The sequence below is a fragment of the Peromyscus eremicus genome, chromosome 3 (assembly GCF_949786415.1).
Source record: "Peromyscus eremicus chromosome 3, PerEre_H2_v1, whole genome shotgun sequence".
NCBI lineage: Eukaryota > Metazoa > Chordata > Mammalia > Rodentia > Cricetidae > Peromyscus > Peromyscus eremicus.
The window spans coordinates 62,692,769-62,717,129 of record NC_081418.1 but is presented as its reverse complement, the minus strand read 5'-3'; the positions used below and the strand labels follow the sequence as shown (position 1 = coordinate 62,717,129).

The 24,361-nt window shown below is 48.8% G+C and overlaps 1 protein-coding gene across 1 annotated transcript in view; it reads left to right on the top strand.

The window, feature by feature from the left end:
• Positions 1-4,822: 4,822 nt before the first annotated feature.
• Positions 4,823-24,361, top strand: part of Cnpy1 (canopy FGF signaling regulator 1) — a 35,942-nt gene continuing 16,403 nt past the window's right edge. Inside the window, exon 1 of the mRNA XM_059256651.1 lies at positions 4,823-4,921. Coding sequence (XP_059112634.1) covers positions 4,823-4,921 — 99 coding nt within the window. The remainder of the gene's footprint in view (positions 4,922-24,361) is intronic.

Here is a 24,361-nt window from a genome sequence, read left to right as displayed (position 1 = left end):
TGAATCTGTCTTATTGTGAATCTATCGCTTTAAACTGCAGCAGCTGTGGCTGCTGGCTCCATCCACCTCAGCTTCCCAACATGGCCATGGTATTTTACCGCTGGCTCTGGGAGCTATCGTGGGTCTATGCTTTTATCCAAGCAGCGTGTAGCCCAGAAACCTCCCCTTTTGCTCTGCACCAGCAAAGGCTAAATCCACCATGCAGCTCAAAGTACCACTTGCAAAGGCCTCGTTCCCGCCATATGGCAGGCAGGTCGAGCATGCACACCAGGAACCCACCAGTAGCTCAAACCGGCAGTTGCTGCTCATTTGAGAGAGACAATTAGGAAGCTGTTTTTAGCTCTGTTTTAGAATCTTTTCTCTCAGTTTTTAGGTGGAAAATCTTGCCCCATGTTGGGCGCCATTTGTAGCTAGAGTTTTCCTGCCTGGCCCACAGTCAGGACAAATCTCTCTCACCCGCCAGTCCCACAGCCATTCAGACCCAACCAAATAAACATAGAGGCTTATATTGCTTACAAGCTGTATGGCCATGGCAGGCTTCTTGCTAACTGTTCTTATAACTTAAATTAATCCATTTCTATTAATCTATACCTTGCCACATGGCTCGTGGCTTACCGGCATCTTCACACGCGGCTTGTCATGGTGGCGGCTGGCAGTGTCTCCCTCACCCAGCTTCCTGTTCTCTCAATTCTCTTCTCTGTTAGTCCCGCCTATACTTCCTGCCTAGCCAATGGCCAATCAGTGATTTATAAAAAAAAAAAAGGGGGGAAGTGCTGTGGGATGGTCTGTATGTCAAGTGTGTTGCTGATTGGTCAGTAAATAAATCACTGATTGGCCATTGGATAGGCAGGAAGTATAGGCGGGACAGGGAAAAGAATTCCGGGAAGTGGAAGGCTGAGAGAGAGACACTGCCAGCCGCCACCATGACAAGCCGCATGGGAAGATCCCGGTAAGCCACGAGCCATGTGGCAAGGTATAGATTAATGGAAATGGATTAATTTAAGATATAAGAACAGTTAGCAAGAAGCCTGCCACGGCCATACAGTTTGTAACCAACATAAGTCTCTGTGTTTACTTGGTCGGGTTTGAGCAGCTGTGGGACTGGCAGGTGAAAGAGATTTGCCCTGACTGTGGGCCAGGCAGAAAAACTCTAGCTACAGTTTTCCTGTCTAAGAGTTGCTGTGGTCATGGTGTCTCTTCACAGCAATAAAACTCTAACTAAGACAGTGGTTTTTCTCACTCCAAGTTTGATCCCTAAGTGTGTGCATTCTGAACTGTGATCCTCAACCCAGTGAGATGCAATTTTAGCATAAGTAAAGGTGCTCAGGTGTCTGTTGGCACAGAGGTTGACCCCAGGCTTGACCATCCATCTTTTAAATGTCTGCAGAGGGATGGAGCTTGCCAGTACATCTTCTTGTTGGGATAGTCCATGTCAATTTAAAAGTCATTGATCATTCAGAGGTTAGTAGCCACCTCAACCCATGCTCTTTGTCCTAGAAGGCTTCAGGAAGTTCTGTGGGTCCTGTCTCCCAATGGGCCAGGTGTCTTTGGGTACCAGTGTTGTCCTTGGATGCCTCTCTCTATCTGGCATCTCTTCTGGGATTGAGCTCACAGGCAGATGTGCACCCCTGCCAGGTAGGGCTGTGGTTTATGCTCAGTGACTTCCTTGTACCTCGAAGGTAGCCAGTGTCAAGCTTCAGATCCCTTTGCTTCCAGAAAGTACAGCACCAAAGAGCCAGCAGCCCCTGAGTCGACGCCTGCCTATTCTTAGTGTGTAAATTCTCCTGCCGGGTCCAGTCCAGGCTGTGTGCCATGCTGGCATTGGGAGATGACGCATAGATAGGGTCTGCACTTGTGGATGTCTGGAGATGGCCCATCACCTAAGTACCAGGAGGTCACCTGAATTTCCTGTCCCCATTTTCAAATCTTCCTCTGAGAGAGAAAGAGGAAGACAGGGAGAGAGGAGGAGCTGCAGCGTGGAAAGGATGGGGAGACCCAGCTGGGCGGGGGGCTTGCCCTCTGGCAGGCAATGTGACCCGCCAGGGCCCCCGTGAGGCTCCACTCCTGCCGTCTGCTTTAATAAACTCTAAACTCCAGTGGCTTATGTGAAGATTTCAGATTAACATTTAAATTAATGCTGGACTTGAAATATGGAGCCCAGGTCGCTGATGTGACTCTCCTTTAACATGTTCTGTGACCTGGGGCAGAAATTTAAAATGATCTTTTCTCAAAGAGCCGTTCCTCCTTGGGGAGGTCAGGGATGGCATGGCAGTGCTGGAGGTACCCCTCCCACCCATCCTGTCCCTTCCGGGAGCTAATGGTGTCTTCTCCAATCATAGCTGTGGGTCCTCCCCATGGGGGCCGTAGCCTTCTGGGTAGCCCCTCAATGCCCCAGCCCCAGGCTGCCTCAGCCTATGGGCTTCTTCTCAGGCCTAGATGTGGAAGCAACGCTGAGATCCTAAGACCCTAGGATGCAGTGAGTAGGTCACACACAGGTTAGTCCCTGGGAGGGGAGGAAGAGGAGCAGGATGGGCTAGGAGAAGAACACTTGCCCAGTGACAGCCCTGTACCCCACAGTGGACACCCCAATGACCCCCATGGTCCCAAAAGCCAGGATTCCTTTCCTGCCTTGCCAGCTCACAGCCCACCCCAGGGAGGATGACTGTGACCTGAGGCTTGCTGGCTAAAAAGGTTCAAGACACAGCCACCGTCCTTCCTGGGAGAGACAGGAAAGTGCAAAGCCATCCTTCATCCTTGTTCTACCAACCCTGCTCCTTCACTACCCTCCATGAATGCCTTCTCTTCTCCTTGGCTCTTCAGGATGAGGGACGTGGAAGCCCACTGGGAGGCGCTGGCCCCACAGTTCGTCACCAGGCATCTTACTGTATCCTGCACCTGACTGCCTAAGACCGGCTCCAGCCAGCATCCTCACTCTAGCAGTAGGCAGAGAAGGACCAAGTGTGAGCTGGCCCTTCTGGGCGTTTCCAGAATAAACAGCCGTAGAGCCAGCAGGCATCAGCGGGAGGGGCACTTGCATTCCATGACCTGAGCAGTATGATGATGAGAGCCCGAGGCAGCCTCTCAGCCTCACAGGCCGTCTCAGCATAGTATCAACTGAATCACATCTGTGACCACAGCCAAGCAAACCTTCCATCCTCATGGACCACGGTTGAGGAGAAACCCCAGCCATTCCACTGGAGGTCTCAGGCTAACTGCACAGGATTTACCATCCAGTAACAGTCTCCTATCCAAGTACTAACCAGGGCCAACCCTGTTTAGCTTCTGAAACCAGATGAGGTTGAATGGTGCGGCTGTATGCTGGTCCAGCGATGGTACAATGCCCGGCAGCAGCCCATTCTGACCTGGCTGTCATGAGCAGGATCAATAGGTAGCTGGGCTTGCGTGACACTAATGCCTTAGTTCCAAGTCCGTGGCTGAGCGTGGCTCAGCGCCGCTGAGCTGGATGTGCAGGCACCAGGGAATGGCTCTGGCCCACAGACAGAGAAGCTCCAGCAATAGCCACAGGGCAACATCCACGCCACTGTAGAGCCATAGCAACATCTACCTAGAAAGTGACTGGAAAGCAGCAAACACACTGCCACCAGCTACCTCCATACATGACCCATCTCTGCCTCGTTAGCCCAGCCCGTGCCACCAGCTGCTACATTCTGGTGCACAATCAGAAGAGCGCCTGATCCAGGGGCAGATCTCCAGTGCCAGAAGCTAGTTCTGGGCATGTGAGGTCACACTACTCCAGCAAGGAGACCCCAGGGTAGAGATCCAGGGTGGAGCGGACAGCTTCTAGGTCACTCACCACCCTGATGAGCCATCTAGACTGGCATGCAGCTGTGTCTGCTCACATTACTTGGGTCCTGGGTTTTCCCTGTTGAGTTTTTTCAATGTCCCCCAAAGCTGCTGCTGCTGCTGCTGTGCTGACGTCTTGTCCACAGATAGGCAGGGACAAGGAATCCAGAGTTGGCTTCCGGTACAGCTGAAGGAAAGCTTTGGAGGCACCAAAGGCTTTGTTAAGGTAACAGCTTATCTATCTCAAGCTGGATCGTGAGCACCCGAGAGGACGGGAGAAAGATTTCAGGTGGTGTAGATCATCCAGAGAGCCCCGAAGAATTATGTTTCAGAGTACGTAGAGATGGACAATGCCTTCCTGTGATGTAGGTGGCTACCTAGGCCAAAGCAAAGCCACCCGAGGGGCTCTGCCAGCACCAGCAGCTTCCCTCAAGTCACCACAGTGCCACCTACATGCAAGGGAAAACATACGGTTTGAGAGACCAGAATAGTAGGGCTGAAGAGATGGTCCGACGGTTAAAAGCACTTGCTGCTCTTACAGAAGACCCAGGTTTGGTTCCCGCTGTTATGAGGCAAGGCAGTTTCCTAAATTCAGGAGAAAATCTCTTTGTTTCACTTTAGTAAGGATTTCATTTGTCAACTGAAAGAGACAGAAGACAATGATAGAATGCTATACAGGTCCTAGGTTTGGTTCCCAGCACCCAGCAGCTCATTCAGTCCTATGGCCTCCATGCACACCAGGTATACACAGGGTACACAGACATACACTTATACACAGGAAATATAAACATATTTTTTTTTTAATGAACAGGAAAAGACCAGGACATAAAGGACCCAGGTCTTGGTCCAGGTGTCTTTGGGTACTGCAGAGCAGGGATCCTCGGTCTCTCAGCCAGAGTCCATGCACATCTGTGGTTGCAGGAGCTCTGTACCCACGGGTGCAGCAGGGGCTTTCTCGACCCATGCTACTCCCCTCCCCTGACCACAGCGTCTGTCTTGTTTAGCATGCAGGGCCCTGATGGACGAGGTGGAATATGACATCAACAAGGCCCGACAGAAGAAAACCAAGGTGGGCTCCTACCGCATCAGGCCTGACGGGACACAGGAGAGGAAAAAGGTAGCGGAAAAGGAATTATGTGCCAGTATATAATTGCGGATATGGGCAATTACCAGCCATTTATCCAAACAGCAGTTGGTCTTAATCTTCTAACCTTGCTCTTGTTCAGGGTGTCAGCTCTAAATTGCTTCTGAGTCCTGGGGGACCCAAAGTAATCTTTAAGCTTGAAATTGAAGTATCTCTCTCAGCACCTAAATTTTGTGTTTTGTCAAGTTGGAAGACATTTCGGCTCCCGTTGTTCATCAAAATAAAAAATAGCAAGTCCATGGTTCTTGGGCAAGACCAGCAGGGGGCCCAGGGAGGTGACAGGGCAGACGCTCAAAGGCTGTGCATGCCCCTCTTGGGCACTCCACCCCTCCTCCTTCCTGGTTCTACAGATTTCCAGTGTGAAGGGGGAGCAGGATGCAAGCTCTTCTCTGGTTAGACAGGCCCATGGCTCAGGGAAAAGAAAGATCCTCCTTCAAAAATACTCAAAGGGGGCTTGCCCCAAGGGTCCACAGTGGCAGGTGCTGCAAGGGAGGGTGGACTTGACCTGCAGGGAAGAGGGTCAGCAGCCTGAGGGGAGGTCAGACACTTTAGAAGACACCACTCCTTCCAAGCACAGATAGTGAACTCTGGAACTTAGAATAGCTGTCCCCCATGGTGTCCAGTCCATGTAAAACTGCACAGCCACAGGAGTTGGATTATCTTGTCCTGTGCCAAAGCAAGCATGGAAAGTATCTGTCTGTACAACATTACCTTCCTGACATGGGGGCCACATGCAGAGAGGGGAAAGAACCCAGCCTGAACGGAGGCTTGACTGTGTGTGTACGTGTGTGTGTGTGTGTGTGTGTGTGTGTGTGTGTGTGTGACATGCTAGCAGTATTGCTTTAAAAGCAATTTTCATGTTTTAGTAACTTGAGTGAGGGTTAACGGATCCACTGTTAGATCACTTGGATCAGTAGGATGGATCTTTTTCATGGAGTAATTGGGGAACCGAGGAGAGTTAAGAAGGCAAATGCTGTCCCATGGGAAAGCAGGGCAAGGGTAGGGCTGGAGGGGTCAGAAGGAAATGGGTGGCTGCTTGTTGGAAGCACAGTATCCCAGCCCTTAAACACTCTATGATCCTGGAGATGACCTTGCAGAAGAAACAGACCCTGTGGTACTGACCATTGTGGAAAAGCCAGACACACAGCTGCTCAGGGAGCTGGATGAAGTGACCCAAGCCTCTCCCTTCTCACCCTCCTGCAGCATCCTGCAGGGGTTTCACCAAGGGCTGTCCGGGTAAGAATCCTGCACCTTCCTGAGCATCTAATCCCAAAAAGGAGTTAAGTTTACCATTCCCCTCTCCTGCTTGACCCACCTTGGCAAGATTAGTCCAAAGAGTTTTTCTGATTTGCCGGGACACAAAATAACTTCAAAGTGCCCTCTCTACTGCATGTATCATGGAACATTAGACATGGAGACAAAGTGGGGTTCAGTTCATCAGGAACTTTAGCAGCTGTTAGCGGGCCTTAAAATTGGCATAATGTGGTGGTTATAAGAAAACATATAAATGCCAGAAAGCATCTTCTAGAAAAGGAGGGGTCTATGCTGTGTTATTTTATGTAAAGTGTTAATATAAAAAGTAGGCCATGTCTAAACATCCAAAAGCCACTAAGGCAGGTGTCTGTCCTTAGCATGGGAGAGTAGCCTGAAGATACTTTGTTTGAGAAGACAATGAACTAAAGAACATCACACCCATTCCTGGCTGCCTAGGCAGAGAATGCAAGGCCTCTCTGAGTGCAGAGGCTCCAGCAGCCATGGCTTTGGGTGTAGAGGCCTGTACTTTATACAGACAGAGCCCAGACCGGACACCCACATGCAGGACCCACCCTGGCTCTAGGCTCCAGTGACTGCATCCTTGGTGCTCAACTCAAAGCCTCCATAACTTGATACCCAGACTTGGGATTGCAGATCACATGAAAGATTCCTTCCAGTCACTGAGGTCTGAAGTCTAGACATGACTGAGATTAGTGTGAGTGCCGTGCTGCAGAAGGCCATAGCAGACCTCTGGGGGAGCCTTAGGATGGCCTAGGGGGAGGACAGACAGTTTGGTGGACATCAGTGTTATGGCAGAAGGAACAGTGCCTTACTGTGCTCCTTTATCATAGTGGAAAATCACTTTCCACCTCCAGCCCCTTCCACCTCAGTCAAGAAAACCTCCCTTGACCACCTAGACCTAGACTCACACCTAGACCAACTAGAACCCATGGGTGTGGAGCCTACTATGACCCTCTCAGAGCCACCTAGACCTAAGCCAAGGTTTGGGTGCTGGCCTGTCCCAAGTAAAGAGCAAAGTTGGAAGATAGTGCCCATTCTGTGTCACCCTCTTCAAGTGTGGAGCTCAGGGGATTCAGAGGCCAGTGGAGCATGGGTTGTCCTTGGTCTGTGGCGAGTCCTGTGAAGAAAACAGAGGGTGGGGCCTTCCTTGACATCAAGATACCTCTTTACTTTCCATTACTCTATTCTTCGGAATCAAAATGACCACACCTCTTAACTACCTACCATGGCATGTGCAGGGCTCTTTGTATGGAGGAATAGTAGATAGTCCACCCCTTTCCCAGATTGCACCAACTGCTCACCTCACAGAGGGCAAACAGCAGTGATGGATGGATGGATGGATGGATGGATGGATGGATGGATGGATGGATGGATAAATGAATAGATGAGTGAATGGATGGATGAATAAATGGATGGATGGATGGATGGATGGATGGATGGATGGATGGATGATGGATGGATGGATGGATGGATGGATGGATGGACATGTGAATGGATAGCTAGATGGGTGAATGGATGAATAACTCTGGTCTCCAAGACTATAAAACTTGGGCTGTACATAAATTTTAAAAATAATTTATTTGGCAATGTTGCACTGAATTTTATTGTAAAGCTTCTGTTTCCTTAGCTTGGTTTATATAGAAAACATTTAAAATGTTTTAAATTCATTTGTCTGTTTGGCATGTATGGTCAGGTCAGAGGGCAACTTGTGGTATTCAGTTCTTTCTATGTATGTCCCAAGGAGCAAACTCAGGTCTCAGCCTTTCTGCCCCAAAGGCTGCCCAGGCAGGTCCCAATGCAAATCCAGCACTCCGTAAGCAGAAGGGCACAGAAATGCATGGGGCGGACACTTCCCCTGGCGTCACTAGACCCTGGGGGCTCTGCCACTGCCATGGAGAAGGTGAGTCAGGAGGTAGCAGCCTGCCCTAGCCAGAGCAATGAGCTCAAGCCCAGAAGAGCTGCCTTGGAGCTAGGTCTTGGTCACTGGATTTTCAAAAACAAAACGAAAACCAGGAACAGCCTCAAACCCAAGTACAAGCCTGCCTGTCTCCTCAGTGCACAGCTGTTCTCGCCACATACCAGAGGCCTGGTATGGTAGACAGCTCCAGGATGAGCCAGGGGCAGCCAGTGCTTACAGGATGGGGAAAGAAGACACACAGGTGGGCAGTTCAAGTGGCTGTGCTCGAGGCTCAGCAGGGCTGTGCTCCACCTGAAGTCAGGGGAGTACAAGAGCCAAATGTCACCTCCATATTCATTAACCTTCAAGGAACAAAAACAGGCATCAGTTGACAGGAAAGAGAGGGTGGACTGCAGGGAGACAGCAAAATTGCCCTCAGGCTTTGTGCTGTTACAGAGCCCCTTGGGAGCGCCTCTCTATCAACACCTTGAGTGTCCTCCCCACGCCAGAGATAACACAGGGCTTTTATTTGGGGCTTGGCTATGGGAATTGCAGACTCTGGTTCCCCACCTGAAAGAGATGTTCCTCTGATCAGTCCCCTCTCCTCCCATGTGTTCACACCAGAAACAGAAGCAGCAGCAGGAAAGTCTCCTCCCTCCAATCCCCTGGCCCAGATGCTTAGCAGGGTGGTGGGCAAGACCTGACGGGCGTACCTCACTGACTGATGGGCACCAGTACCCATACCCTGTGTCTGTGTGATGCCTGATACCCACACAGGGAACTCACTTCCAATCCCTTTGTGTAGGTCAGCCTGGCATCCTCATCAGCTAGGGCTGCCCCAGGCTTCCTCATCCTCTCACACCCCTGGCAGAGTCTAGATGTCCACTTGCCGAGAATACCTGAAGAGGCAGAGGCTGTGCCCTGCAGCTCCCATCCCTCAGCTGGCCTCTGTGGCTGAGGAGCGCCCGGTGCTTGCTGACACTGTGCCCCAGCCGTGTGCACCTGTTCAGCATGTTAGCTGTGGGGTGTCTGTCACCCTCTACCCCTGGTCCTAGAGTCCTGTCACGTGCAAGTCTCCATCCCAATCCCTTGCTAACCCACGGAGGTGGCCTTCAAAGTGCCTAGGCCCTGGCACCAGGGCTGCCTCAGGTTCGGTGCAGGTGGACTGGGCACTGAAATGGGAACAGGCTTAGACTGTGTCCCAGCAGCCTGGCTCCCTTCCTGATCAGCTTCTTCCTAGCAAGCCTGAAGTCACCAGGAAGCCTATGATGAGAACCAAAATTGGTGAGAGCAAGGGTTCCAGACCGTGAGTTATCCAAGTCTGGATATGTGTTATATGTGGGCCTGGTATGCATGCTCAATTATATGTATGTGCAGGCAGTGCGTCTGCACATGTGTGAGTGTGGGTGTGCACATCTTTATGTCTGCACATATGTATAAGTGGATCTGTGTGTACACAAGTGTATGTGTGCATGCACACATGTGAATAAGTGTGTGGCCACCCAAAACACGGGCTTTCTGTTTGCCTCTCAGAGCAGAGACAGCCTGGGCATCACTGCGGAGGGTGTGGCGCTGTGTCTCGGCTACAGTGGTGACACTTTGGCTGATTCGGAAGCTCTTGGCATCCCAAGGCTGGGAAGGGACGATAAGTCACCTTTCCTACACACAGGATGGTGTCCCACAGCAGTCCTGGGGCACTTGTGCTGTTCCAGGAGAAGCCAGCAGGTGGATCTTTCCCCCAGGGCCTCTCATCCTCCCTGACCATCTCAAAGGGTTAACAAGCTCCTCCCCCGCCCCCAAACCAAGGGAATTTAATGTTTGTGCCTTCTCCAAGGGTATGAGGAGAGATGTTGAATTAAAAGGTAAAGAGTATCTTAATCCTCTTCGTGGGCATTAAGACAATGAAGGGGCAGCCGGATCCCAAAGCTTGGCCATTTGAAGTGAGGAGGAGCTTCACTACCAGAAACAGGTAATTAGGAACTCCTCTAAGAAAACTCCCGAATCCCCAAGTATTGTTCTCTGGTCAAAGATGCCCATTTCCCCACTTGGTGCTGTTTGGTTTTGTAGACCTCCCCATGTGCTCCCTGGAACACTTCCAGCAACTGTGCTCCATCCTGAAAATGGCCCAAACCTTCCCCCCTACCTTCAAGAATGGCACACTCCAAGACTCAAGGCAGCCTCATTTGTTGGCCTGCTAAAAATGTCAGGCCCTGTGGGGTACCTGGCTCTTTCCTTCTCCCACGTCCTCTGCCCCAGGCTTCCTGTGTGGAACTTCCTGAGTTTGCAGGATGATTGCAGCAGGCAAGGGAAGCCACCTGGAGACAGAGCTTCTGAGTCACCTGTCACACTGTGTGCATGAGAAGGCCATCCCTGTGCCACTTATTCCTGGCTATTCGACCTGCCACAGACATTCACTAGAGACACCATAACTTTTCCTCGTAGGTAAGAACATGAGTAGTGCTAGTATGGATATTGGGGAATGTGATAATGAGGAGTAGAGGAGCGATTCTGTTTTCTGAAGACAGAGTGAGGCAGGTGTGCATGGGGGAGCTGGTTCCCCTGAGCTGGACCTTGCTTACCATGAGTGTTCCCCCAGCCAGAGGAGCCAGCTTCTGTAGGCTGTTTTCCACCTTAGCATGGGATGGTCTCCTAAAGGTGGCACGGGGTTTATAACTCAAGTTGTTCAGCTAGACTTCATTTATTTTTAAAGTCTACAATACTTTGGAGAAGGAAGCAGAAGGCATCATAAAATCAAACTGTGCGTCCTGGAGCTACAGAGCTGCCCGGACGGTAAAGTGCTTGCTGTATACACACGAGGTCCTCAGCACCCCATCAGAGCTGTGCATGGCAGCAGTGCCTGTAATCTGGTACTGGGGAGGCAGAGAGGATCCCTAGGGCTTGCTGCCAGCCAGTCTAGGCAAAGCCACAAGCTTCAGGCTCAGTGAAACACTGCCTCAGAAGACAAGGTGCTGAGCAGCGGAAGTAGACAACTGAGGTCACACAAACTGATACACGTTCTGTCTGAGGAGAGGGAGAGCGCTCTACAAGAGCGGGCCCGCTAGGACCTAGAGGGAGAGGTCTAGAGAGATGGCTCAGGGGTTAAGAGTGTATCCGGCTTTTGCAACGGACCCAAATTCCACTCATGTCAGATGGCTAACCTAGGAATCTGACTTCCTCTCCTGGCTTCTGTAGGCAGCTGTTCTTGTGTGCACATATCCCCACCACATACACATGCAGATGATTAAAAATAAATCATAAAAAATGCCTTAAGTTGTACATGATGGTGCAGACATTTAATGCCAGCAATCCTGGTACTCGGAAGACCAAGGCAGGCAGATCTCTGTGAGTTCAAGGCCAGCCTGGTCTCCATAGGGAATTCTAGGACAGCCAGGGTTATACAGAGAAACCCCATCTCCTAGAGGGAGACATAGAGCCCACAGGGGCCTCACTGACTTCTGAGAGGCATAGATGGACGTTGTCATGAGTCACCTGAATTCCAGAAGCTCTCTAAACTCTGGTGTCATGTCTACTGTAGAGCACATCTCCAGTCTTCAATGGGAGCTGATTCCTGTTTATCACTTTGATCAGACATTTCACAGTGCATGCTCTACAATCTTTCTGGATCCCAAGTCTGTCTGGATCTCACACAACTCTGGCCACACAGGGTGGCTAGGACCAAGCACACTGAGAAGCCTATCCTGGGCCAGGTTCTTGCTGTCACTCTGGGGCATTCTGGGATGTTGTGGTCACAGGGCCCTGCCATATGTCCCTCAGGGGAAGTGATGAGGCAAAGGAATCCTCTCCCCATGGAGCCCTGGCCCTGGGCCTGCCCTCCAGAGTCCGACATTCCTGCAGGGATTTCCTGTTCGCTGTCTGCCTGTGTGATTGTAAGTGTCTGAAAGAGGCCAGCGCTCCCAAAAGGTCAACCCAGCAGCTCTCAGGAAGCAGAAGCACAAATAAGGAATTATCCCCGCTCAATGCCGACTCTGCCCTACTCTATACTCCCATCTGTGGGGGAAGTGCTGACATCCTATGCTTAGAGCAAGGGGGAGGAGGGTCTGATGAAAGACGGCAGATGGACACCAGGCCAGTGGAGAGACTGAGATAGTGTTTCAAGCCTAGCTCCAGCATGCTCTGGCTATAAGAGCTCAGGACCTTAAGCCTCTCATACATTTATCATCATCATCATCATCATCATCATCGTGTATTAGTGCATATATGTTGGGGGTAAGATACAGACATGTGGAAGTTTGCTCCCTAGCTTCTAGGGATCAAACTCAGGTTGCTAGGGGCTTGCTGGGCAAGTGCCTTTACCTGCTGAGACATTTTACCAGCCTGCATTTATTTCTTTCAAACATCTGAGTTCCTTGTCTTGCCCTCCCAAATTTAAATGCCATAACTAGTCTTATTGCTTATTGTTTAGCTTACACAATCTGAGGTGAAGAAGTCCTAGAATTTAGGTTAGTACTAAGTAACCAAATCTGGTAGCAAATATAGACTTGAGTCTTTGAAATTTTATTTTAACAACAAAAACATTTAGCATAGAAAAAAATTGATTATCCAGGGTTTATGCATAGAATGAACCCAGCTTTTCCCCTTTGAAAAAGTCTGTTCATGGCTGGTAAAATGGCTTGGTGGGTAAAGGTCTGCCACCAAGCCTGATGACTTGAGTTCAATCCCTGGAACCCACATAAAGGTGAGAGGTGAAAGCCAACTCCTTCAAGTTGTCCTCTGATCTCCACACACATGTTGTGGTGTGTGTGTGTGTGTGTGTGTGTGTGTGTGTGTGTGTGTGTGTGTAAAATGAAACATCTGTCCAGTTTGTTTACAGAGAGGAAAGACTAAACAGAACTGTCCTGGCAGCACCTGAGGCCTGCAGAGTGCCAGGTGAGTGCCCCAGAGCAGACTCAGCAGTTTGGTGAACAGACACACTGGCTCTGTGGTCGAGATTTAGTACACAGCAGTTAGCATGGACAAAGCCCATGGAGTCCTAGGTAGGAAGACCCTCATCTTGTGATCAAAATCTCTGGTCCACAGAGCCGTGGACCACAAATCCACAAATCCCCTCCTAAAGTCAGTGTCTGATGATGGTTTCAGTTTCACTGCTGGAGGGGCTGAGACGGCTGGTATCTGGTGGGAAGGGGTCCAAGAGGCTGGCTGTTCAGTGACCTATGAGGCACAGGGCAGCCCCCAACACAGACTCTGAGAGGTGCTGGATAGAGGAGCATTGGGCACTGTCTACCCTGGGTAGCACCTCAGCAGACACTAGGCATGGTCCCAGCATGGGACCATGGGCTCAGCCTTACAGACACAAGGTGCAGTCCTAGCTACTTCAATATCCCAGAACCCTGGTTGGGGTGACGAGAGAATGAAGAAAGGACAGACACACAGACACATATATAATGAAGGTGGGATCAGGCGGGGTGCTCTGACTACTACCATTTCAACCTTAATCACCTCACCTAGGAACCTCGGTGTGTTCATTAGATACAGCCTTTGCCATTGATGAAAATGGCATTTTGGTAAAGGCCATCAGTTCAGATGAGGTTATTTGGAGTAAGGTGACCCTGAATCCAGTGTTTGGAGACCTTCTGAGAAGATGAAACAGAGACCCCTGGCAGAGCATTAACTGGGGACAGAGGTCAAGATTGGAGTACCATGTCTATATACCAGGGATCACTGGCAAAACCCACAGCTGGAGCAGGCAAGAGCAGACCTTCCCCTGAGAGAGAGCATGGACTGCTGACGCCTTGCTTTTGGACTTCTGGCCTTGGCACTGGTGGTTTGCTGTGGGCAGCCCAGGAAACAAGGAAGCTGACAACATCTCATGCCTTCAGACCTGGGACTGAGGCTATGAGGCACTGGCTTTCCGAGGTCAATCTGCCTACGCCGTGAGGAACATGTAAGACACCCTCTGAAGTATTTCCAATAAGAATTTTGGGCAGGATTGCTGTGACCTCTCTGATCTCTGTGGTCACAGGCTCACATTCCCCTTGCAATTCTCACTGATAGCATCCAGAGGTGTTCTCACAGGTAAGAACATCTGGCTGTCATCAGGTCTTTGATAAAAGGGAAAGTTTTAAAGGCAAGGTGGCTTCAGAAAACAGAAACCACACCGCACAGTACTCTGTGGGGGTGAAGGCGATGGTATGCTGTAGCCTGGGAGGGCGGGATGGGACTCACGGTCAGGAGTATGTATTGTGTGCTAGCCCCCTTTGCTGATTCCCCCACAGTGTGGCCTAATGTGCCACCAAGAAAGAAAAGTGCTGTCTATGGCTGAGAGAGGCTATCAGAACTGTAGGAACCAAGCTGCCAGAGACAGCTGCCTGGCCCTGGCCCCTGGGCAGCTTCTTACCAATCCAATAAAATACATTTAAAGCCATTAAAGGAAGGCAGTGTGACTAAGACTCCAATAAAGAGATTTACACATTTGTATCAAATAGGGTCTTATTCTCCTGCCCACTGCTTAAGCAAAGTGAGAAAATAATTAGACTCCTTGGGCCTTTCTCATACCCTGACTTCCAGACTTTCCAAAGCCATAAGAAGGAAGGACCATTAACTATACTGAAACTATCCGAGTTCAGGTGTTATGGGAGGTTCCATGGCCCCTCCTCCATGGATACACTCAATTATGGTCATCCCTAGTGCTTCAGTGGGCTGCTAAGTACCAATAATGAGGCTGTCTCATGGGCACAACAGTTTCAAGTGGCCTTACACCTCAGGGGAAGGCCCATTCCTGCTGTAGGTGTCCAAGGCCATATCTAGACAGCTGGGTCTCTGCTGTGGCAGGGATGAGTGTCCCACAAGCCTGTGTGTTGAGGTTTGATCCTTATCCTGTGGCACAGCTGGGCTGTGATGGAGTCTTTGGAAAGTGGGTTCTAGGAGGAGGAAGCTAGGCCATTAAGAGGTGCTCTTAAACACTTTCCTGTCTTTGCTTACTGATCACCATGAGGATGAGTAGTTTCCTTTACCATATACACAGGCCGGAAGTGCTTCCCACAGGCCCTGAAGCAATAACATTAATTGGCCATGGACTGGAGTCTCTGAAACCCTGAGCTGCTCATATTAAATGCCTCCCTTATAAGTTTGTTTGTATCTGTTTTTGAGACAGAGTCTCACTGTGCAGCCTTGGATGGCAAAGAACTCTCTATAAAGTCCAGGCTAGCCTTGAACTCGAAGAGACCAGCCTACCTTGTGCCCAAGTGCTGGGGTTAAAGTTGTACACCACTACACTCAGCTCCTCAGAAGTTCATCTCAGTTTTTTCCACAGAGATGGGAACTGAGTAGCATAGGCTCCTGGAGCTCCCAGAAATCTCCAGAGGTCCAGCGTGGGGCAGGGGATCCTGAACCGGCTCCAGGGGGTGTCCAGGGTATATTCTGTGTCTAATGACTCTACTTTTGACTTTCTTTTCTTTTCGTTCTTTCTTTCTTTCTTTCTTTCTTTCTTTCTTTCTTTCTTTCTGTCTGTCTGTCTGTCTGTCTGTCTGTCTTTATTTATTTATTTTGGGTTTTTTGAGACAGTGTTTCTCCATATAGCCCTGGATGTCCAGGAACATTTTCTGTAGACCAGGCTTGCCTCAAACTCAGGGATTCACCTGCCTCGCCTCCCATCACTGGGTTAAAGTTAGCTCTACTTTGTATTTTCAAGTGTTTCTTCATTGATATTTTTAACATAGTTTTTTATTGCTTCTTTGGGAATTTCACATCATGTATCCCAATCCTGCTCACCTCCCAGTCTCTCCATATCCACCCCTCACCCCTGAGGCATTTTTCCACAAAGAAAATTTTAAAAAAATATTAATTAAAAACAAAACAAAATGACATTTTAAAATTACACTAGTACATTATGGTATTAACTGCAGATGGAACAGTCCCCCCTTATCCACACTTTCAATTACAAAGTTTTAGTTTCCTGCTGTCATACTGAGGTCCAAAAGTAATAGGGAGAAAATTCCAGAAAATAATTCAGGAAGAAGTGTTTCATGACATATTGTAAAGACAAAACCTTGTGCCTAGGGTTTATAATTTGAGGAAAACTTAAAACGTTTTCATTTTCTTTCTGTCTGTCTTTCTTTTTTTTAAGTATTCTGCTTCTTTTTTTGGTAAGGTTTATTTAACGTTTTCATTTTCAAAGATACTTAGCAAATCATTTTGACTGGATCTAAATTATTTGACTGTTTAGTATATTATACTGGCTAGGTTCATGTCAACTTGACACAAGCTAGAGTCATTTGGGGAAAAGGAAGCTCAATTGAGAAGATGCTGTTTCCAAATTGGTCCGGGGGCAAGCCTGTGGAGCCTTTTCTTTGTTGATGATTGATGTAAGAGAGCCCACTGCAAAAAAAAAAAAAAAAAAGCCGGGCAGTGGTGGCGCACGCCTTTAATCCCAGCACTCGGGAGGCAGAGCCAGGCGGATCTCTGTGAGTTCGAGGCCAGCCTGGGCTACCAAGTGAGCTCCTGGAAAGGCGCAAAGCTACACAGAGAAACCCTGTCTCGAAAAAAAAAAAAAAAAAAAAAAGAGAGCCCACTGCAGGTGGGGTCACCCCTGACCTAGTGGCCCTGGGTTCTATAAAGAAGCAGTCTGAGCAAGCCACAAGGAACAAGCCTTGAGCTGTGTTGCTCCATGACCTCTGCATCATCAATTCCTGCCTCCAGGTTCCTTCCCTGACTTCCCTGGATGGTGGACTACAAGCTGCAAGATGAAGTAAACCATTTCCTCCCCAAGTTGATGTTGGTCATAGAGTTTGACCACAGCAATGGAAGCCCTAACTAAGATATCTCTTTCAGGTCAAAATTATGAGGAATTATCTTTTTTTTTTTTTTTTTTTGAGGAATTATCTTAAAAGCAGTCTTTTAAATTCTATAGTTTTTGAAGTTTCTGTGAGCAGAGTGTACCTAGTCGCTGCTTACTCTTCACCCTCTACCCCTTGTTTTGTTTTTTGCAGTGGGATCGTGCTTTGTAGCCCGATCTAGCCTTGAACCCACTGTGAAACCCAGTCCTCTACCTCAACCTCTTGAATGTAGAGATGATGTGAGCCATTCCATCAAGGTCATTTTGTTTTTAGAGATACCTCCTTGTGTAGCCAAGGCTGGCCTTGAGTTTTCAGTCCTCCAACCTCACTTCCCCAAGTAGGTGGGATCCCAGGTGTGACACAGCACCCCCTTCTGATCACTCTTTGCCTTCCTCAATTTGGTGATTTGCTATAGGGAGCTTACGGAACGGGAGCGTGTGCGTTTTCATCTGTTGATTCATAATCACGATAAGCAGATTAAACTTTTAAAAGGTTATTGTTATTACGTGCGTGTGCGTGTGCGTGTGCGTGTGCGTGTGCGTGTGCGTGTGTGTGTGTGTACAGAGACCAGAGGACAACTTCTAGGAGCTGGTTCTCTCTTCCGCCATGTGGGGCTTGGGGAGTGAACTCAGGTCGTCTGGTTTGGCAGCCACCGCTTTTGTACATTGAGCCGTCTCACCCGACCTAAACTTCTTCATACGCATGTGCATGGAGGAAAAAACAGATTCTGACGTTATCTGTGGTTTGGGGGCCTCTGGTTAGGGTCTTGGAGAATTCCTCTGTTAACGAGGGGAGCCAACTGTACATGGAAGAGTTCTGTGTATCATCTCCACCCCACCCTAGTCCATCCACCCTCTCAGATATCAGCACCTTTCCGGCTGTCTCAGGTCTCAAGCACATACATACATGCAGGCAGATGTTCAGTGTTTCTTAGCTTTGGTCATTTTTAACTGTAGTAAGATCATATATATATCCACTGAAGAATGTAGAAATGTTATATAAATTTATTGTTAAGCATGCATACTTTCCTCTTGGGATAGGCCCAACTGTGTCACCCCAAATTCGTAAGACAAAGCTCTCTCTACCTTTGTGACTGTATTTAGAGGCAGGTTCTGTAAAGGGAAGAGCTAAAGGAGTCTTAGGTGGAACCCTGACCTCATAAGAAGACACCCCAGAGCTGACACTGTCATTTGTGGACACAGCTCCGTCACTAGGAATAGAACCATCCAAACCTTGACCTTGGACTTTTGATATCCAAGAGAGAGCGAGGCAAGCTGTAAGGCCCATAGCTTGGCGAGTGTCACAGTGTGGGATGTGGTGACAGAGGCCGTGAGACAGGCCACCTTCCATGCAGTGAGTGGAGATCTGGAGGCGTCTGTAAAATGCACCTCAGTAACTCAGATCCTTCCCTTGCAGGTGTGCATTCTGGTTCTCTCCAGATTTTTACCACACAAGGCAATTACAGCAAAGCTCCAGGATTTTATCAGGTTTGAGATGGTCCACTACCTTGCACTTGGTAGCAAGCACTTTGCTGCCAGTTCACCCCCAGCCTTGTTCACCTGATTTCTATACAATAGATTCCAGAGTCTTCAGTGGTTTGGGGCCAAACCATGCAGGTTATACACTTGTAACTTTCATCCAAGTCGCTGGATAACCTCCTCAAAGCCTCACCATTTTGTAATCCACTGGCAATGTAGGAAAGAATCCACTTAGTTTTACTTTGCCCATTGTGGAAAATACCACTTGTCCTCTCTTTGGTGACATGTTCCGAGCCCAAAAAAAAAAAAAGCCATTTCAACTCCTGTTTTAATTTCCCTTCCCAGTCTGGCAGTGAGCAGTCTCTTTTGTCTGGAGTTCCTTCGTCTGCTTGTTTATTTGTAGCTTTTCCCATTTCTCTATCAGATTATCGTTTACACTTTATTACTTTGAAAGCATCTGCGGGACAGCGCCTCTGTGAGTCACTGCCGCAGCATGCTTCCAGGGCTGTGATGCATGCATGCATGCGGGGCTGGGCGCCTCCTCACAGACTCCTCCCCTTTCACAGCGCCTTTGGAGCCTGCCTTTGTCATGCAAATGCTTTTCTGAGTTTTCTTCCCATGGTTCCTGCTTCTTTTCTATGCTTCTCTTAGCGTCTGTGTTGAACATATCTTTTAACAGTGTACCATGCTCTCTCTCTCTCCCCTGGTGAACACAAGTTCTCTGTGCTAGCACTATTTCCTAAATAAGCCTGGCTCCCCAGTTGACCTGGAAAGCTATTGTGTCTGTTACCTTAAAAAATTATATTTATTGACTTTGTGGGTGTTTTGCTTGCATGTATGTCTGTGCGATACTTGTGTATATAGTACTCGGGGTTGGGGGGCGGGCAGAAGAGGATCCCCTAGGACTGGAGTTACAGATGGCTGTAATCTACCATGTGGGTACTGGGAATCAAACCAGGATCCTCTGGAAGAGCAGCCAGTGAGTGCTCTTAACTGCCGAGCCATCTCTCCAGCCAGTCAGTGTCTGTCACCTTTAAAAGATAAGTTTCTAGGGGTGGCAGAGGAATTGCACGTTTCTTCTCATGTTGTGAACATTTTTATGTTTTTTTTTTAAATTTCTACTTATTTGCCTACTGCATTTTTTATTTGTTTGTTTTGTTTTTTGAGACAGCATCTCCTGTAGCCCAAGTGGCCTTCAAGCTTGAGTTTCTCATCCCACTACCTCCACCTCGAATGCTGAGATTAGAGGTGTGCACCATCATGCTTGGTTTATGTGGTGCTAGGGATTGAACACGGGCTTCGTATGTGCTGGGTAAACATTCTACCAACATTCAACATTGTGCCTGAAGCCTATTTAAAAGTGTAGATGTGTATGTGTGTCTGTGTTAGTGTATGTCATGTGTGTGGGTGCTCCTAGAGGCTGGGAGAGGCTTTTGGGTCTCCTGGGGCTGGAATAACGTGTAAGTCACCCCATGTAGATGTTGGGCATCACACTTGGGTCCTCTAGAAAAGCCAGAAATGTTCTTAACTGCTGAGCCAGCTCTCAGCCCTGCTAAGGTGAATTTTTATACTTTCAGCACCTCAACATTTTGTCCATAGCGCACCCCTAGCTCTGTCAGATAAATCAGTGAAGGAAGACGTGGTTGACATGGCTCTGTTACTTCTTCATCGATTTCAGAAGGTCCTTTGGGACTGGCTACTTCTACTGTGTTGTGAAGCCGGGGTTTTAATGTTTTATTTTTTATTTTACGTGTGTGGGTGTTTTAGCTGTGTGTATGTCTGTGCACTATGTGTGTCCCTGGTATCCCAAGAGACCAGAAGAGGGCATCAGGTCTTCTGGAGCTAGAGTTAGAGATGGCTGTGAACAGCTATGTAGGTGCTGGGAATCAAACCAGGTCCCCTGCAAGAGCAGCCAGTGCTCATAACCACTGAGCCACCTCTCCAGCTCCGTTGGGAAGTTTAGGAAAGCAACAGAAAGTTATGGAGAAAGAGAGGGGCCCACAAGTCAGCTGTATCACTTGCTGCCACGAGTCTGCACTGTGAGGATGTAGCTGGTGATGCCCGGTGTAATGAGAGAGCCGCCTGTGAGATTGGAGCTGCCAACTCATGGGCAAGGTGCAGTGGAGCCTTTATAGTGAGCCCTGCCATCACAGGGTAGGTCTGAGAAGGACCTTAGGGCGACCCACCGTCCTCTGCACATCCACCCACATGCTAAGTTCCTGGGATCTGACCAGCTAGCCTGAGCATAAGAACTGGTAACAGTGTGTGCGATACAGTGGAGACCCAATGTCCTCATTAACCAAAGACTCTGGTTAAGAAACAAAACCTGGCATTACTACTAGAAAGACTAGATGCTCTGCTGCCCTCAGGGAGGAGGAGAAGACAGATGATTCAATACTCCTGAACAGATAAAAATAATAATGATCAGCAGGCACAAAACAGCGAGAGAGAATGAAAGATTATCGTAGCTTAGCAAAGAATTAGGGTTAACTAGCCAAATGCTGGCGATGCGTGCCACTCATTTTTAAATACAAACCAAAGCTGAGATTGAGCCCTGCATGTGTGAATGGATGCCGGGGCTCAGTGTTGCTGACCTAAATCTTCTCTGGGGCCCTAGAAAGGCGAAGCCCCTTCTCCATCATAATCTGGGAAGGTGTGGCTTTTCAGTGCCTTGTACCTTGTGGAGGAGGTATGTGGGACTCTGCATAGTAGTCTGTCTGTCCTCCAGGGTTGCACAGCAAAGGGAAATAAGATAAGCAGCACCTACCTCTCACAGATCAGGGACCAGACGATTAGAGCTAGGGGGTGAAAGGGAGCGGTCTTGAGGACTCAGAGGGAACGGAAGTCTAGCCCAGCATCTTCCAGCCCCTACTCAGCAGGGTCCTCACCTAGGTCCATCCCTGTGGTCACATAGCCCTGGCCTTGTGTGTCCATGTGTCTCCACTCTGGCACCCATCACGCTGCCTTCAGAACCCATCCTAACACAGGACCTCAGCATAACCATGCTTGTGAGACCCTTTCCCAGCCAAGTGCACATGGGTGTAAACGTCAAGACCTGAATATGTGCTTCATGGACACAACTCCACCACCAGGTGGAAAGAGGTAGATGACCCCGGTGCTACACTGGTTCCACAGGGCTGAGTGGGCTAACCTCCCATTGTACCTTCTTACAAGGTATTCTTGGATGGGAGGTGGGTGGAAATGAACCCAGCCCCATGGCTGCTCAGACTTTCCTGTAGTGCTCTGGGGTGAGCATTGTCTCATGAGGGCTGTGGCTGTGACTTGCCACCATCCCTGCTGGTCAGCGGCACAACCTCTCTCTTCCTCTGGATGATGCTCCTATGGGGAGCAGACTTTAACATTGACCTTGATGGCTCCATGAAATGCCACTCCCTTCTCCACCGTTCCCGACTTGTCTGGGTATGTGGCTGCATGTCATGTGTCCTTTATCTCTGACCTTTGAGTCTGTCTCTGGTACATGACTGTCTGCTGCCATTTGGCAGGAATGCTTCCACAAGCTTGGCATTAGACACCGTGCTAAAGTCTAAATACATAATGCATCTAACGTTGGATTTGGTAATTCTGTCACACTCAAAACAAGCTGTCAAAACCGTCTGGCATGACTTATCCTTAATAAATCCCTCGTCCTGTTAATTGCTCCTTATCCACTGAATAAGAATCGTGTGGATCCACAAATTGGGTGGAGAATGGAGGATAATGGGGAAATGTTTAAAGGATTGCCTGTGTCTCCCCCGGGACAAAAGGAGCTGTGTGGCACAATGGGCACCACCATGCCCTGGCACATTTGCAGCTGGAATAGATGTGCTCTGGCTTTGAGTCTGCCTGTTTGCAGGAAGCAAGTGCACCAATTGTTTTGGAGGAAGAATAAGTCCAGAATGCTGTTCTAGAGCTGTGACCATAGGACAAGTGCCCAGGGATGGCTGGGACTGGCTTGCTGTTCGAGTAGCCCCGGGAGGATGCAGGGCAGTGTAGGTGCTCACAGGGAGCACTCCATACTCCACAGAGGTACCTGGTGCCCTCCCCCAAAATCTAAAGAGGTGCTCTCCAGTGTGGCCTCTGATGCTCAGGGCCTTTGGCATCTAGTTGACCTGGTTTATTTTCTGCCTTTGGTATGTAAACTAGGCCTGTGACCATGGGCAAGAAACCTGTCTGCAGAAGCTGTTTCCCCTCTGTGAAGAAAGATGAACAGTTAAGATGGAGACCTTCAGAGGCACCTGGTCCCGTTGGCCTCCCATCACACCCCCAGGACAGTTAGGGGACTTCAACAAGGGAAGAACCTACTGAGGGTCTCAAGGGTCCACCAAGTGGAGTGAGTGACCAGTAACATGATTCTGGTTTCTTGGTCCATGACACATGTAGTGACTTTAAATCCTCCAGGTGTACACAAGCCTATGCCTCTGGCCTGATGCAAGCGATTCCTTAGAAATTCCTTAGCCGTTCCTTAGCAACTTGGTGTTCTCAGGTACTTGTGTGTGTATGTTCCATAGATGTGGAGCTGCAGGTGTGTTTCCCAGGAAAGCGTTGCTGTCTGGTACCAGAGGAGAGAGGAGAATGCATCAGGAAGATAAGATGACATCATACACGGGACAAGACTGTGTTATACCTGGGGCGGGGCCATGTTGAGGTGCAGAGTGTGAAGTCACCTGAAGAGGAACAGAGTGTATGTAGCATTACCTGTAAAGACTGATGGTGTCAGCAGCTCCAAGACACACCCCACTGCACCTCTTAGCTTTGGGCAGTATGTGAGTGAATATAACTGTACTTAAGTGGACTGGAGATGTACCTCAGTGTTAGAACTCTTGCCTAGCATATGTGATACCCTGGGTTTAATCCCTAGTACCACAGAAAAAGAACTTTTAGACACTGAAATGCAAGCTTTGCGTGCTCTCCCATTGAAAAGTACCTCTTCCACGGCACCATGTGATCTTTCCACACTTTATAAATGCAAAAAACTACTCTTAGCTCAGGACTGTCCATAAGCAGTCTGCTCCAGGACGCTGCAGTGGAGAAGGCCACCCTCAAGGCCACATGCTCTGCATGTGATTCATTCACTGCCATGACTCCTGTCTGACATCATGCCTGTCCTGCTCAGGACATAGGGACCAGGTGAGACCTTCAGGCTCATTTGGACTGACTCTCTATCCAGACTACATTTTCCCCATCATTCTTTGGTCCCTGCATGGGAAGAAGTTTGGTCTTGTCAGTAGGAATGTGCTGCTGATCTTTGTCTCCATCATCCGTAGCAAAGAGCTCCTGGTGGAGATTTATCCAGTGCACTTGGCCTTGACAGGCATGATTCCACCTGCAACCCAGAATTCTCTCACCTGGAGTAAGTTACCTGGAGTATGAGCTGGCAGGGAGATTGTATTTGTCCAAAAGCAATGTTAAAAAAATAAGAATGTCTTAGGTTTCTATTGCTGTGATAAAATACCATGACCAAAAGCAATGTGAGGAGGAAAGGATTTATCCCAGCTCACAGTTACACATCATCGTTCATCATTGAAGGAAGTCAGGGCAGGAACTGAAGCAGAAACCATAGATGAATGTTGCTTACTGGCTTGTTCGTCTTGGCTTGCTCAGTTTATTTTCTTATGCCCCCCAGGACCAACTGCCCAAGGGTGTCACTACCCGCAATGGGCTGGGCCCTTCCACATCAATCATTAATCAATAAAATGCCCCCACAGACTTGCCTACTGGCCAATCTTATGGAGGCAATTCCTTAGTTAAAACTCCCTCTTTCCAGATATGTCTCGGTTTGTGTCAAATTGTCAAAACACCAACCAGCACAAAGACAGCCAGTGTTATCTCCTGGGGTTGCTAGCCTGAAGTAGTGCAGAAAACACACTGTTTGAGTAGAGACAATGGTTTCACATCTATTACCTGAAATAAACCACTAAAGTGAAACTTCTGTTTTTCTGGGACAATGGTTTATTTGGACATCCAAATAAAC